The sequence below is a fragment of the Diadema setosum genome, chromosome 20 (genome assembly GCF_964275005.1).
Source record: "Diadema setosum chromosome 20, eeDiaSeto1, whole genome shotgun sequence".
Lineage (NCBI taxonomy): Eukaryota > Metazoa > Echinodermata > Echinoidea > Diadematoida > Diadematidae > Diadema > Diadema setosum.
Genome location: NC_092704.1, coordinates 29,415,494 through 29,430,522, shown reverse-complemented (window position 1 = coordinate 29,430,522; position 15,029 = coordinate 29,415,494). Strand labels below are relative to the sequence as shown.

Genomic DNA, 15,029 nt, shown 5'->3' with positions numbered 1-15,029 from the left:
CAGGGCAACTAATTGACTTCTATTTGAACCAATAAAATTTAAACTAAGATAAAATTCCATTGAGCTCATGGGAAAAAGATGGATGTGTGTGTGTGTGTGTGCAGCTTTTTATTTGCATTCTCACATTTACCATACAAAACGGAATGAAAGTACATGTATAACAAAATCAGAATTTCTGTAGATGTCCAGCTAACAATCTTGAATGTGTAAAATAAACAAAATCACAATTTGTCATAAAATGAGGCAGTACATTATGTCACCTTATGATAATTTTCAAAATATTGCTTGGTGAACAACAAGCAAGATCCCCCCCCCCCCAAAAAAAAAAAAAAAAAACACAGAAAACTCTGTAGACATTAGACAACTCCATCAAAGTCAGAGATAATCAACATCCGTGGAAGTACAATTCCTGACATCTGTATGAACTAGGCATCTGCGTATCAAAATGTAATGTAGAAGTTTAAATAACCTGTAAGCCCCACAAGAGGATACAAGCAGAATGAAGTACTTTCTTGGATGATGGGGAAGCATCCCTAAAATGTGGATGATATAAGAAATTATGGCACTGAAACAGTTTGATAAATTGGACAGATAAAAATGATGGACAACAGCTACTGAGGAATGAGCTCCTTAAAATATATGGGTAGACCAGCAAATAACGTTCATGTAAAAATGTCTTCCTTGGATTTGACAACATTGGGTAAGATGGTTTTACGTGTAGTCTTTTTTTTTTTTTGGGGGGGGGGGGGAATTTGGTAGTAAGAGGGGCAGGAATGGGGTGGAGGCCATCATACAATGAGATGAGCCGGTAGCAGCATCAATAATCCCAATTTGCAAAGCACACAAATGAAAATAATGACGGACAGAACGACGGTAAAAAGAAAATGCACAAAAAAGACCTTTTCACTGGCACATGGCAGGAACTAAGGATTGTTGAACTAGGGTACTATACCAGTACCAGCTGGATGGTGAGTATGACACAAGTATGCTTTTTTCTATAAAATGTGTCTTCCATAGCACGGCGTGCGAGCGCCTGTGGTCGAGAGCTCATCAGAAGTGGGCAATCTCTCCTTACGATACCGTATAAGCTGTTATTTTCACAAGGATTTAATTTTTGCAAATTTTGCGAAGCACAGTCGGATCTTGAATTTAACAAACACGAAAATGTCCCCTTACACCTGGGTAACAGTGCATTGATGATAATGTCTGTGTCAATTCGCAAAAACATCATCTCGCGAAAATGTCTGTGATTTCCTCATCTGCGGAAATCTGTACGCGAAAATAACAGCTTATACAGTAGATCACCAGAGGCCAGATCACACCAAATCACGGTTGGTGAAAGTTCTCGGCTGAGAGTTTTCTCTGAGATGTCCACATCCTCATCCTCAATCTCATGATCATACATCAAATATTCCTCAGAGGAGAGCTTCAAGGGAAGATGGAGACAGGATGATGGAGACCGGCGGGGGTCATCCCTCTCACTCCACCTCCCCTACGACGTGCTTCTTCCTCTCCGCCTTGAAGGGGACGGTCCCCGGTTTGCTGTGCTTTCTCCTGTTGTGCTCCCTGCAGATGAAACATTGAGAATGACAATTAACCCTCTCCACCCCACGAAAGCAACGTGGCATTCATACTACACACAAACGTGTTAATGACATAAAGGAAGGGTTTGAAGTTCATGGATAACTTTTGCCACCCTGATAATTGGATTCCTTTCATACGTTGGCATATTGCAGTGGTAAGCAATTTAGACCTTTCCTCAGAATAATAGAACTGGAAATTCTTTTCTGATGGAGAAGAACTGCCACAAAAAAAAAATGCAATTTTACCATTTGTTTTGTGATCCCAAATTTCAGTATATTGTAGAAGGATTGCTCTTTCAGAAAATGTAAAAACTCACGATTGATTAGGTTGACCTGTCTCACTTATCACAATATTATGCCCTCATGTAAAATCGACATGTGTGACTTTTTGTTGATTTTGTGATGCACGGTCACAAAGTGAACCTTTGAATATTCCGCTATGAAGTAGTTCATACAATGCTTAATCCACACTTACTTCCTCTTCTGAGATTCCTTCTGGATGCGAATGGTCTTGCTCTCCTTGTAGATGAGGCTGGGGACATGGCGGTGGCGGCTGATCCTCTTCACCTGTGGATGGTGCTGGAACTTCTCTTTCAGTCGAGCGTTGTAGTCGGCCGCCGCCTTCTCCCTGCGGCTCAGCTACAGGGAGGGATAAAAGTGTAAGACAGGATAATGATCAGGACCATCATCTTGTCAATGCCATTCTGTGCAGCACATCCTACCACTCAAACTAGATACACTGGAAATTAAGGCTGTCAACATGTGAACCATCAACCCTTATGGTTCTAAATACATATGGCCACCACTCTTAGAGAAAACAGCTTAAATTATTCAGTGAGGAAGAATGTTCTGTTTTACACTTTTATAGCAGAAAAACTTAATTTTTGTCAATTTTTTTTAAAACCACAACCAATAGAAAATTTTGAGGTGACATCATCATCAGCTCACTCATTCGCTTATTTACATCAACTGTTTGAGTTTGCACAAATTAGTGAAAATTCACAACAGCATGAATTCTTATTCAATTTTGATCACACTTCACTGCTGTGCTTAGAAGATTTTACTCTTTGTTTTCAGATGAACTTTTAACTGGTCTGGAATTCTCCTTTGAGAGTCTGAACAGAACTTGTTTCAGATTTTCTACAAATATAAGCACAATCTGTCCACATCGCTAATGTGATGACTTACATGTACTTGAATTGCAAAATCTTAGTAATGACCCTAAGTAAACACCGAGCCTTTTTAATGATAATTGTTTTAGTGACCCAGCCAGGAGTTACCATGTCCATGATACTCTGGAATACTTGTACTCTGCATTGCACATGTTGTTCTAACCAGGGAGGTGTAAGAAAAGGAGAGACAACTCCCTCGTAATTCATGCAAACATATGTTTGGGTTCAAAGCGTTACAATGGGATGTCTAGCATTCCACTATACGCTTTGAAGTCATGCTCTGCTCTGCATCTCTAGTTGCAAGGCGAAGTTCGGAGACGAAAAACGCATTTCACCTTTCGTTGAATTACAAGCTTTATTTCCCAGCAAAATTTTAAATCAAATACTCGAATTAAGAGTAGTTTAGGAAAGAATTCAATATTATAAACATGTGTTTCTAGTTTCTTCGTAATGCGCAAATCGAAATGAAATGAAAATTAGGCCCTCTTAAAAACCTAATATTTTTCTATAATGCGCACATTTCCGCATGTTAGTTTTCTATCCTTTAATCTGGGATATTTTGATCTTTCAAATTAAGTACTCCGATAAAGCGTGCTCCAGCGTGCTTTTAAACTATTTGCCGTTAAAATTGTCAGTTTTACACTGCATTTTGATTCCCTGCTCCAATTCAAGGTACACAAATTCATTGTTGCCATCACATTGAGAGAGAGAGAGCGAAATGCAGTGGGGGCAAGTATTTCTAGATGTGAGAGCGCTAGTCCCGATTATTGATGCTCTCTTTTGTCAAAGCACCTGATTTCCACCTGTAGTTTAGCGCATAACTTCTCGGCGGTGCCCTGCATCCTTCAAAGGAGAGCAGGAGTTGTCTCTCCTTTTCTTACACCTCCCTGCTCTAACTTCCAGATAGTGTGTAGTATTGGCATAATTCAGGCTTACAGTGCAGCTCGATCAAATGTGACCCGCTATAACAAAAGGATTCTAAAGTCGCTGACGGCTGAGCCGAGAAAATCGAGTTTGAAGTCACATCATCAAAATTGGTCAAAATAATCAGATTTCTGTTTTTGGCATAACTCTGTACTCTACTGTTTTGTCTATTATCTGGCGAAATTTCGAAGCTAAATGATCAAAGGAAAGGCAAGAAATCAGCGTTTTTCTGGGCCATGATTTTCTGACTTTCAACATAACAGAAACGTGTCCGAAGATTTGGCTTTAGCGCCACAGCTAGACTCCGCCCCTAGCAACGAGGGAGTTATCTTATTGGTCAGTGCGTGGCATCCTAATTATTGATTGGTTGTGCGCAGACTGCTGGGGCTAAGCTTGAATGAACATCGCGGAGGTTGCTAGGAGCATACCTTCTATTGTCAAGCGCTGAAAACTGTCTCGCCTCCTCTTGATCATGATAGCATTGAAAGGATAACTTTGAAGGCGTTTTTCTCGAAACTCTGATTTCCTCCACCACTTGACATGTGCTGATAAAATCATTGATATCTCTGCAACCGAGTACTTTTATGAGTTGTGCTATATATGACATTAAAGTAGAAGAGTAAGGGAATAATGTCATGCAATTTTCTGAAAACTGTCCTTCCCCGACTTTCGGATCCTTTTGTTGTAGCGGGTCACGAATATCAAAGTTACCTTTCCGAGTTTCTCTGAAGCATTGGCCTTCCACAATCTGATGTTCATCTCATCTGACCCACTCAAGATGTACTTGTTATCTAAGCTCCATCGCACACACGTCACGTGCTGCATCCGTTTGGTGTGGTACACTTCTCTGATGTTGGGTTGCATTGGGATATGAATGGTGGAGTGAAACAGGAGAAAAACATTCGAAATGTGAGAAAATGGAAACGGATGAAGGAGAAGGAAGAGTGAGGGAAGGGATGCACACAGGAGACATGGGGAAGGGAAGAGGGGGGCAAGGTGGGGGGTATTGGGAAGGGGAGATGAGGAAGGAGAGGAAAGGACGGAGGATGGGAGAAGGAAATGGGACGGACAGATGGAGAGGGAAGCGGAGGGCATAAGGAGAGGAAAGAAGAAGAAAGAGGGAGAAGAAGGGAGCATGTGAGAGGCATGGGTAGGCAAGGGAGAAGGAAGAGGTTGGCAAGGGGAGATAGCAGGTAAGAGAACAAATGTGACCCGCTACAACAAAAGGATCCTAAAGTCGCTGACGGGTGAGCCGAGAGAATCGAGTTTGAAGTCAGCTCGCCAAAATCTGTCAAAACGTTCGGATTTCTGTTTTTAACACAATTTTGTAGTCTAATTTATCTACTATCATCTGCCAAAATTTCGAAGCTAAATGATCAAAGGAAAGGCCTCAAAATAGTATTTTTCTGGGTCATGCTCGGCTCACCCGTCAGCGACTTTAGGATCCCCTTTTGTTGCAGCGGGTCACAAATAGTAAAGGAGGGGAAGGGAAGGGAGCTGAGACAGAAAGAAAGGGGGTAGTCAAGCATGAGGAAGGAGGAAGGGGACAAGAAGGAATGGGACAAGAGGTGGAAGAGACAGGGAAGGAAAGGGGAAGGATGGGGAGACAAGGAGGACAAAAAGGAAAGGGATAGGGAGATAAGTAGAATACAGTGCACTCCCGTTATAACGAACACGGTTATAACGAAATTCCGGTTACAACGAAATAAAATTTAGGGCCGCAACATTATCAACCCTATGTATTTTTATTGTTTATTCATTCGGTTATAACGAAATTTCGTTATAACGAAAGAAAACTGCCGGTCCCGAGGACTTCGTTATAACAGGAGTCCACTGTACAGGAGAGAAGAAAGGAAGAATGGAAGAGGACAAGGAAAAAGAGGAGGAAGGCAAGGAATGCAGAAAACAAAAGGACATGGAAAGGTGAGACAGGAAGTGAAAAGAGACGAGAAGGGATAGGGAAGATAGAGTACTTCAACCTGGATTTTTAAAAAATCTTTGGTATTGAGACTGTGCACTTCCATACAACTGTATCACAACATGAGTTTCAATGCTCTCACAACAGACTGGCTTGAATTCATACAGGTGGTACAATTTTTCTCCATGGTTTAAACCATGGACAAAGATTGTACCATCTTCGTGAATTCGGACATTGTGAAGATGTCAGCTGCTAGGACTAAACATCGTACATGACGAACAGCTGGCAGAAATTAGATTCATCCGTATGTAGAGTTACGTCATAAGTGTAAACCAACAAAGTGCCACGAAAAGCCCCCTCCCTCCAAATGAAAACAATGTCTGTAACAAAGAACTCCCTATTAAAGGGATGGTAGAGTTTCAGTTGAGACGAGGGCCCAGGTTTCCAACTTCTTTTGACAATAATTTTGTTGAGATACGGAAAAACCTCTTCTGAGATAGTGTGCAAGTATACTCTCAGGAAATTCTGCACAGTACAGGAAGAAGAAGATATGAAAGAGCATATAATTCTAACAGAAATTCAAAGTTTATTTGATGAAAATTGGTTTTGAAATGGCTGAGATATCTAGAAACAAGTATTCTAATTAAAGGTAGGATCAACCTTTTAACAGGACTTGTTTTACTTTGATGCAGATATCTCAGTCATTTCAAAACCGATTTTCATCAAATGAATTTTAGATACCTCTTTGAATTGTATGTTCTCTAATATTTCATACGTAGTTTCTAATTATCTCACAAAAAGTTAGAATATCAATCCCCCATCTAAAGCAAAACTATACCACCCCTATTAAGCAGGAACTGTACTGTTTACAGCCATAATGAACAATCCACAATCTGACAATTAAGTTGTTGTTTTTTTTCTTCCTACGCTCCCTTCCCCCCGAGTGTCACAGATTATCTCACCTGCTGTGTCCTTTATCTGTTTGGAATATTCTGATGGTCTTGTCAAAACTGCCTGACACAAACTCTCGCCCCGTAGGAGAGTAGTCGACGTCGAGCACTGCTGAGACATGGTCCATGTGAACATTGACGGCCCTGTCCAACCTCCGCATATCAAAGGTATACAGGCTGTAGGTAGACAGAGTTCATCACATTTGGCATCATCAGCATTTACGAAATTAATGATAGGAACTGTTTGACTAACACAATCATGGTATTCTGAGAAGAGCAAAATGTGTCTTCAAAGCTCTTTGAGCATTTCTTGTTTGCTATGGAAATTACAAAAAGCAAATTATTGTCTCTCTACATCTTGGATGATGTCTAGGACTACATACATGCTTCCAATATGTCTTGAGCAGAATCAATGTTATATTAAATGAGAGACATATCATATGAAAAGCAATGTAATTGCTCTAATAGTGACTTATCCACTACAATGTCTGTATGTTTCCCATAAAACACAATACCAAGAGAACTACAAGATATATCCACATAAGCCTTTTCTCCCCCGAAGTTCCAACGTTTCATTTATCTGTTTTTGTTATTTAAAAATCATCTAACACACGACTAAAACTCTACAAATGGAATGAACCACCAACCAACAAATAACTGTGATGATGCAATATCCTAAATATATCATGTGTGCAGTCAATGCTTATACATTACATAAAAGATTGATGGCTTTTAAAGTAACAGAAAAATCAAAGAGAGGAAGGGTAGAAGAAAAAACAAAGACAGAGCAGAAAATGGACATTGTGAGAGATATAGGGAAGTGCATAATGCGACAAGCTTGCAAAGACAAACAAGCTTTAAAGAAGAAGTTCATTCCAAAGTTTTATCAATTTCAAAAGAAAAAGAAAAAGAAAATCCCTACAGAACAGTGCAATAATGATTCAAATCAAATAAGAAATAAAGAATTTACATGTATTACATTTTGAAATTTCAATTATTTTTCAGAAAACACTTCTTGACCAGTTATTATGAATATTCAAATCAGCAAGTTGATGATGTCATGCTGTCAAAATTTCTTTTTCATTTCATACTGTAAAACACAACATTTTTGCAGCATGAAATTTTTGCAAGTTGCCTCTAACATTCAATGCATATAGCGTAGACAAGATCTTTAGTGTGCATTTTAATTTCGCATAACTCGGGTCTCGCAAAATTTGTGAAATCAAAATGCATGTGAACATTCCTCGTTTTACAGTATACAGAAATGACAAAAATCTCACATTTCAGCCATTGTGGCATTTAAAACCACCCAAAATAAAATAAAAATGTCATATCTTTCTTTTTTCCTATCTGATTTTTGTCATTTTCTAGAAATGTTCTTTAGCAATTTTTTTTTTTCTTCCTTTTAGTGTTCATTTATTTTGGGGGTGGATTTCCTCTTTAACCCAATGAGGACGGACTGATTTTGCTACAACACGCATTTCCAATAGACACCTGCCCTAGTATACTCAAGACTCGTTCTCAACGGGTTAAGAGGGAAGTGGTCTCCCTACTCATTGAAAGAGCCTAACGCCCTAAAGAGAGAGAGAGAAATAGAGGTAGAACACAAAAAGTGAGAGGCATCTGTCAAAAGAGGGCGCACTTGTAGTCTTCATTGGCGGCAGTGAACATGAAGGCCTCCATGGGGTTCCATGCCACGGTGTTTGTCCGCATCTCCAGCACCACTTTCCGGACCGGCGCGGCCCCCCGCGTGTCGTACAGAATGATATTCCTGTCCTGGGTGCAGCTGGCCAGCATGTAGGTCTGTGAGGGAGATGGGAACAACAGTTTTGATGAATTACAATGGTAATGATGTTTTAAAACAACTGTAACAACTGAATCAGCAGTGACAACATGAGATATCAATCCATAACAATGATAATGATTATCGATAATAATACACTGTTCTATTATCATTACTACCTTCTACCACAACTATAAAGTGCAAATACCAGTACTGACAGATAAGATTAGTTATCATTACTATTATAATTATTATCATTATCATTATTTGTAGAAGCAGTAGTAGTGGAAGTAGTAATAGTACAGATGAAGTAATAGTAGTACTAGTGCTAGTACTAACTCAAATAACCATTCAGCACATAGTAGTGGTAAAAGTATAGCTACTACATTCCATTGTAGTAGAAGCAGTAATAGTAAAGATGAAGTAATAGTAGTACTAATGCTAGTACTAAAGCAAAAAATCGTTCAGCACATAGTAGTGGTAAATGTATAGCTACTACATTCTACTGTCAAATATTAGTATTCTGACTTGGGAGACCATATTTGGTTCACATTCAGTTCGGGGATTCCTAAACTGCACTCGCAGTCTTCACAGTCAGCACCTTCCGTGGACTCACTCACCTCTACAGGGTTGAACTTGACATGATGGATACTGTCCGAGCCCCATGTGTAGGAGTTGATGGGGTCAGCATGACTCTCATCCCAGATGTCCACCTGCGTCCCGCTGGTGGCGTACTTGCTGTCCTTCCAGTGGTGGTCAATGGAGATGTACATGTTCTGCAGTGGCATGAGATTCGATGGGAATTGAGGAGTTGGTTTGAGAATATCTTTCAAAATGAAGATCACCAAGACTACAAAAATGCACAAATCAAGAGACAAATCTAAGAAATGCTATATACTTCCTTTTGAGATTTTATGGACAATTATCACAAATTCCAGAACAAAGATCATCAACAAATGGTTAATCACATATTCATTACAACAGAGATACACACAAAATTAGCTTGAGAAGAAATAAAACCAACTTGGGAAATCAATTTGCAGTCATGGACATGCAAGACACTCAAGTGACTGTCCTCACAAACACATCCTATTCTCACTTAATGCATACTAACCCACACTTTTCATAAACATGAGTAAAGTGCTAGAGGTAGAATTCATGAAGTACCAGGACATTTTTGCAACAATGTTGATTTTCAATATTGCACAGAATGTTTCACTGTAGGCACAATCACACGTTACAAAACTATGCATAGTTTTACATTTAAGTTATTTTGCTTCCCGAACAATAGTTTGGGCAGTGTGACCGCAAACTTCCCAAGAAGTTACCAGCAAAACTTCCCACTAAGCTTCCTGCATGCACTTGAGAGGTTTCCCACTTCTGGCGAAACTACACACAGTTTTGTGCAGTGTGACCGGGTGCTGCTGAAACTCCGAGAAGATTAAGACATACTAATAGATCCATTCATGTTGTTTATGCACATTGTGCATTCTTATATATGCTATAGCGTGTTTGCATTTTTTTTTTGCCTGTACGAGACCAAAACTACAGGTAGTTTTGTACCAGTGAAACTGCATGTAGCTTTGTCTGTAGTGTTACAGCATGCTCAAACTTTTGGAAATTATCAGGAAACACACTATGTGCATTGCAACTGACTGATCAATTACCCTACATCAACGTAAATAAGCACCAAGTTGATCAGTGTTTTAGTAGTAGCCATGGTAAAAGAAATCATGGGCATGCGTACTCAAGAAGGATTCAAACTTACTACCTCCTGATCTCCGGACAGGCGTCATGTCTACTAGACCACAGAGTTTCTGCCCAACAGCAAGTGCTGGTTCTAATCTTATAGCATGCTGCCGATACTGCGTAATTACTCAAATTCATGAAATTTTGATCTAACTTTGTGTAGTTTTGTGTGGTGTGATTGCAGCTTGTGTTCTCTTGCTCTGTTCCAGGGTTTCTTTTGCTTTACCTTTCCAATGACTGTGTCAAGTGGTTCCTGCCCCGCATCACCCATCCTCGGCTGTGTCCTCCACTTTTTTATTGATTTGTCATCTCCAACCTAGGCCCCACGAGCAAACAAAAGGACATCACAAATTATTACAATCCAAACACATTTCATATTCACTGAACTATTCATTCACTATTTTGGAACATGTGAGAGAGTTTTGAGTGATAGGAATGTCTGTTTCTTCAGCAGAAAGTCATTGGTTACAATAATGGTAAAATCTAACATGTGCATGTGATTTCTTGCTCCTTACAATGTGTACCTATTGTTTGCAGTGCACAAACTAGTAAACCCTGAATTTCATTATTTCTGGGGCTACAAAGTATTTTGAACTTGAAACGCATTTTCAATACTTAAAATTGCTTTCCTCGTTTTCGTCACATAAAGACACACAAAGATGCACACACACATATAATGCTGTCATACAATTCATGATTATTAAGCTGTTTTGTAGATATCACACTTTTAACTTCATATTATTCAATCCACTGAGCTTGAAACTTTTGAGGCCTTCTCAATGAGCTTTTGCAAAATATTGAAATTGTGTAGGTATTGTGTCAAGCAAAATTGTTTTAGTGATTGGTAACTTCATCAGCCAAGTGAATATACACATGTAAATTACCATTTTGGATAGTCAGATCAACAAAACTAGCATAGTCACATAAATAGAGTTACATTTGTTTGTTTGAAGGTTAATTAGTGCGAATGTTTTAATGGTATGATTTCTGTCCCTTTTCATACAATAGTTGATAGATTGATTAACAAATTTTGTTCAAAACTGCATATAGCCATAGATCACATGCACTGCTTTCTAGTAATACATGACTTTTGTACTGCTGCTGCATTTTTTTAAAGACTAATGGGGTGTAAATTTGATGTTCATTGAAGTAAAAAATACAAAAAGACCACTCTATTTAGGAGAGAACATAACTTTTGTGTCACAGAAAGGAGATGTTTAGCTGCCAATCCACAGAATCCACAAAAATAGTGTGAAATTCCACTATTACAATCATAAACAAAGTTCTTTCAAAACGAAATGATGTTGTCAAAACCTCACAAGGCCATTAAACTATGGTACGCTAACAGACACTCACAGAAAGAAAAATTTGCCCTGTTCTATCCAGGCAGAGTCCACGGACGAAACCCCGGTGAGCATTGACAGTTCTCTCACAGGTCCTGCTTGAAAGATTCCAAATCTTCACCTGAAATGTCAAACAAAAATGTTCAAAATAAATATATGAATATATTTTTGGCACCTGTACAATGAGACATTTGAATTACAGCCTTAGCATTATTGTTTTTAACATAAACTTGATGCCAACAAGTGCTGCATAACTTGATTCTTTATGGCTTTTCATGTCGCCAAATATGATTAACAAAAGACATTGCAGGGAAACCTGCAAGTTACAGTTGTACGTTTGTACATGTACGCTCAGTCTAGGGGAAGGTGTATTCAAATGCTTTTTGTTAGTCATATTACTACTTTAGCAATGTGAATGATAGCCAAATGATGTCACTGGCAGAATCTTAGATTAGAAGGTTGGTTTTTTGTTTTTGTTTTTGTGGGCATATCCAAGTAATCCGAAGAAAAATATGAAAAATATTGTTATAAAATATATTGCACATATTCAGATAATCTTATCTGCACTAGGGAGGTCAGTAGGGTATCGTGAATCAATACAAGTCAATGTGCATTTTTGCTGCATAGTCCCATATCAGTAGGTAACCTAACATACTGAACAAGATGTACAGTTCTTACCACACCATCACAACTTCCAGACAAGACCGTAGACAGATTGGTCGGGTGTTTGACCATGCAGTGGACCGAGTCCCTGTGCCCTTCCAGTGACCCTAGGAATGGCTTGGCAAAGACTCGTTCCAGCTTGGTGGCATTCAGGGCCCTCACATACTCCCTTGGTGCCTCAAAGGGGTGAAGGGCAGGGTCATAGTTCCTTGGAACTGAGTAAAAAAAAAAATTAGGAAAAAAATCAGAGAGGGGCACATAAGCAGATGCTTTACGTCTCTACACCCAAGTCAACCCAAGTAAGTAAGTAAAACACTCAAACATTTTCAACTCACTTTACAGTCGGATTAGGGTCTACAGATCATTTTTTGTTTTTTAATCATAACAGAAACAATTAGACGACTAGTTTAGCTGCTATCTCCATCAGCCGAAAAGAAGGAAAGGAAGAAAAAGAAAAAGAAGTTTTGGATTGACACATATTGATTATAAGATGTTAATCATTTTCTAAAAATTCCACTATCAGTATGACCATATGTAGTAGATATTATACACCGATATAATTGTTAAGCCCAATTTCATAATTACAATTTGTAGATCAGCATTTACATGAGTCACGTATGTTTTATATGTACATGTATTTACATTTCACTTTACAAGCATCATTGAGCATACGGGCGATGGACAAAGTGTCTGTCTCTTTACTAAAGGGGGCGGAATGCTTACACTTACACACAACATTTCACATTAGATATGATCTAGAGTGGTTCTACAATACTTCTAGTAATTTACTGCCTCTAGAGCTCTAGTCTAGATCTAGCTAGGTAGGAATTATTGCAAAAACTTACACACGTGAAAGTCAGCGAGTGGGACTACGCATATTCGCGCTGCTTATATACAAATCGGTTTAAGGGTAAAAAATGTTGAAATCTAACCTTTGTGAATATCGAATTTAGTTTCCCGAACGTAGTCATCAGGATTCCGACTTATCACTTTCACTTTTACCATGATTAGTGTATTCCACAACAACAGGGTCTGTAGTTTCTTGATAATAATGTCCCCTTCACGTGGTCACAATCTCTCGACGCCGCTCCATTGCATAACGCACATCTCAACCACCGAACCAAAGAGATTATACCACAAGAGGGCGTAGTCCAGTAGAGAGGCAGCCGCGCGAGGGAACTGCCATTTTGCGTTGTGGGAGCCGCCATTGCACGGATCCTGTACAGTAGATGGCAGCGCACTGTTAAACGCGCTCGACTTGAATATTCGGCGCAGTGACCTTGCGTTGTTTTATTGTGACGTCACAATGGTCATGTTTAAGCGTCATAATGGTGCTGATGTTGTTTGATTTTATGGCGTGAGTGGGAATGTACGCGAAACAAACGTCATAGTGCTCAACTACTATCTAGTCTACACCCAAGTTCCCACTGTTAATTTTGCGAACAACAAAAAGGTCTGGACTCTACTAAATGGTTCAAATGATATGGTATCATCGCAGAAACTAATATTTAAACAATTAACCACACTGCGATTCTGAAAATGAAAATGTGTAATGAAGAATAACATATCACTCCAGATATGATATGAGAAGATATGACTTGAACGTAGACTTAGATCCAGTGCCAGGAGCTGAGTGTGCGCTCCCTCTTCAATTTTGGACGCACTATTTGTACGCACGCGTATGGCGACTACTTACTCTATAGGTATAATCTCTTTGCACCGAACTAAAACATACGCACGGTACACACTCACACATACAGATCCTCTACAACATTCGGGCGACCGTGCTACCGTGCAAATTCTCGGGGTATCGCCACCAAGCGGCAAAGAAAGCACAGTCGTTGTGAGCGAGCCAAAACAAAGGCTTTACCGCCCTCACACTAAAAGGTTTCATTTTATATTTTTTTAGTGCCACTTCTGGGGTAAAAAAAAAAAAAAAAAGTGTATGGGGGGGGGGGGGGGATGCCCAAAATGGTGGCACCCTACCCTAGCACAAAAGTGGGGGGAGGGCCCGAGCCCCCCCCCCCCCCCCACCCTCCACCCCCCCCCCCCCCTCCCCCCGTTCCCATGGCGCCGGCCCTGCAAAAAAAAAAAAAAAACAACAACAACAACAAAATGAAACAAAACAAAACAAAAAAAAAAACACAAACATGTAAGATGCATTGCAGCAAAAAAAGGGTCCTACATTGTAATATGCCAAAGATTCAGTCACAGTGTCTCTGCATGGTTCCATAATAGTACACAACCTGTTTTCTTTCATTTCAGTTCTGAAAATTTTAAAGAGGGATTTGTATGCTGAAACTCCGCTCAGAGGACATTATCAAAGAAAGACTACATTACTGATACGGTTGAAAAAAAAAATCACGAGTTTTCTGAATCTATTAAAAGGATGGTTTTGTTTTGATTGAGACGCGGGATTAAAATTTTAACATTTACGAGAGTTAAAAACCACTTATGAAATATAATGAAAGAGCACACAATTCCAAGAGGTGCTCAGTATTCAAGGTTTATTTGATGAGATTTTCGGTTTTGAAATGGCTGAGATACCATAAAACAAAGAAAAACAAAGTGGTCCCAATTAATAATAATAATAATAATGATGATGATGATGATAACAGTAATACAGGTAAAAATTGTTTCTAGAATAAACCGTCTACAGCCCGATGATTTTTGAGAAAAATAGTGATATCTCATTATTTGTGGCTTTATTGCCAAATTTTTATATGGTAGGATATTTTGTGATACAACTGACCTACACATATGCATCAAATGTGATAACTCGAACATTATTTTTTAAATCACTGCTCCTAACGGTGAACAGCACCTTCAGTGTGCAAATCATTTTGATTTCGGGTTGTTGTTGTTGTTGTGTTTTTCTCTCTCTACCTAATGTCTACGCATCTTCGGTGTATGTGCTGCTGATTATCTCAGGATACCTGGGCCC

The 15,029-nt window shown here is 39.2% G+C and overlaps 1 protein-coding gene across 1 annotated transcript; it reads right to left on the bottom strand.

The window, feature by feature from the left end:
- Positions 1-312: 312 nt before the first annotated feature.
- On the bottom strand, positions 313-13,127 carry LOC140243343 (DDB1- and CUL4-associated factor 13-like). The gene is made up of 10 exons (XM_072323018.1): positions 13,018-13,127; positions 12,101-12,300; positions 11,436-11,543; positions 10,306-10,395; positions 8,951-9,106; positions 8,190-8,350; positions 6,560-6,724; positions 4,391-4,526; positions 2,059-2,222; positions 313-1,566 (listed from the first exon to the last, which is right to left on the bottom strand). Exons 1-10 carry the CDS (start codon positions 13,088-13,090, stop codon positions 1,479-1,481), a joined length of 1,341 nt encoding a protein of 446 aa, XP_072179119.1. The 5' UTR covers positions 13,091-13,127; the 3' UTR covers positions 313-1,478.
- Positions 13,128-15,029: the final 1,902 nt, after the last annotated feature.

What these genes read in the sequence shown, in the direction of transcription:
- LOC140243343 (XM_072323018.1), bottom strand. Translation starts at nt 13,090, where the DNA reads ATGGTAAAAGTGAAAGTGATAAGTCGGAATCCTGATGACTACGTTCGG. An exon ending in CTTCAGAGAAACTCGGAAAG is followed by an intron (nt 2,223 to 4,390) that starts GTAACTTTGATA and finishes CCCTCCCTGTAG; the next exon opens with CTGAGCCGCAGGGAGAAGGC. An exon ending in AAGGAATCTCAGAAGAGGAA is followed by an intron (nt 1,567 to 2,058) that starts GTAAGTGTGGAT and finishes TTTCATCTGCAG; the next exon opens with GGAGCACAACAGGAGAAAGC.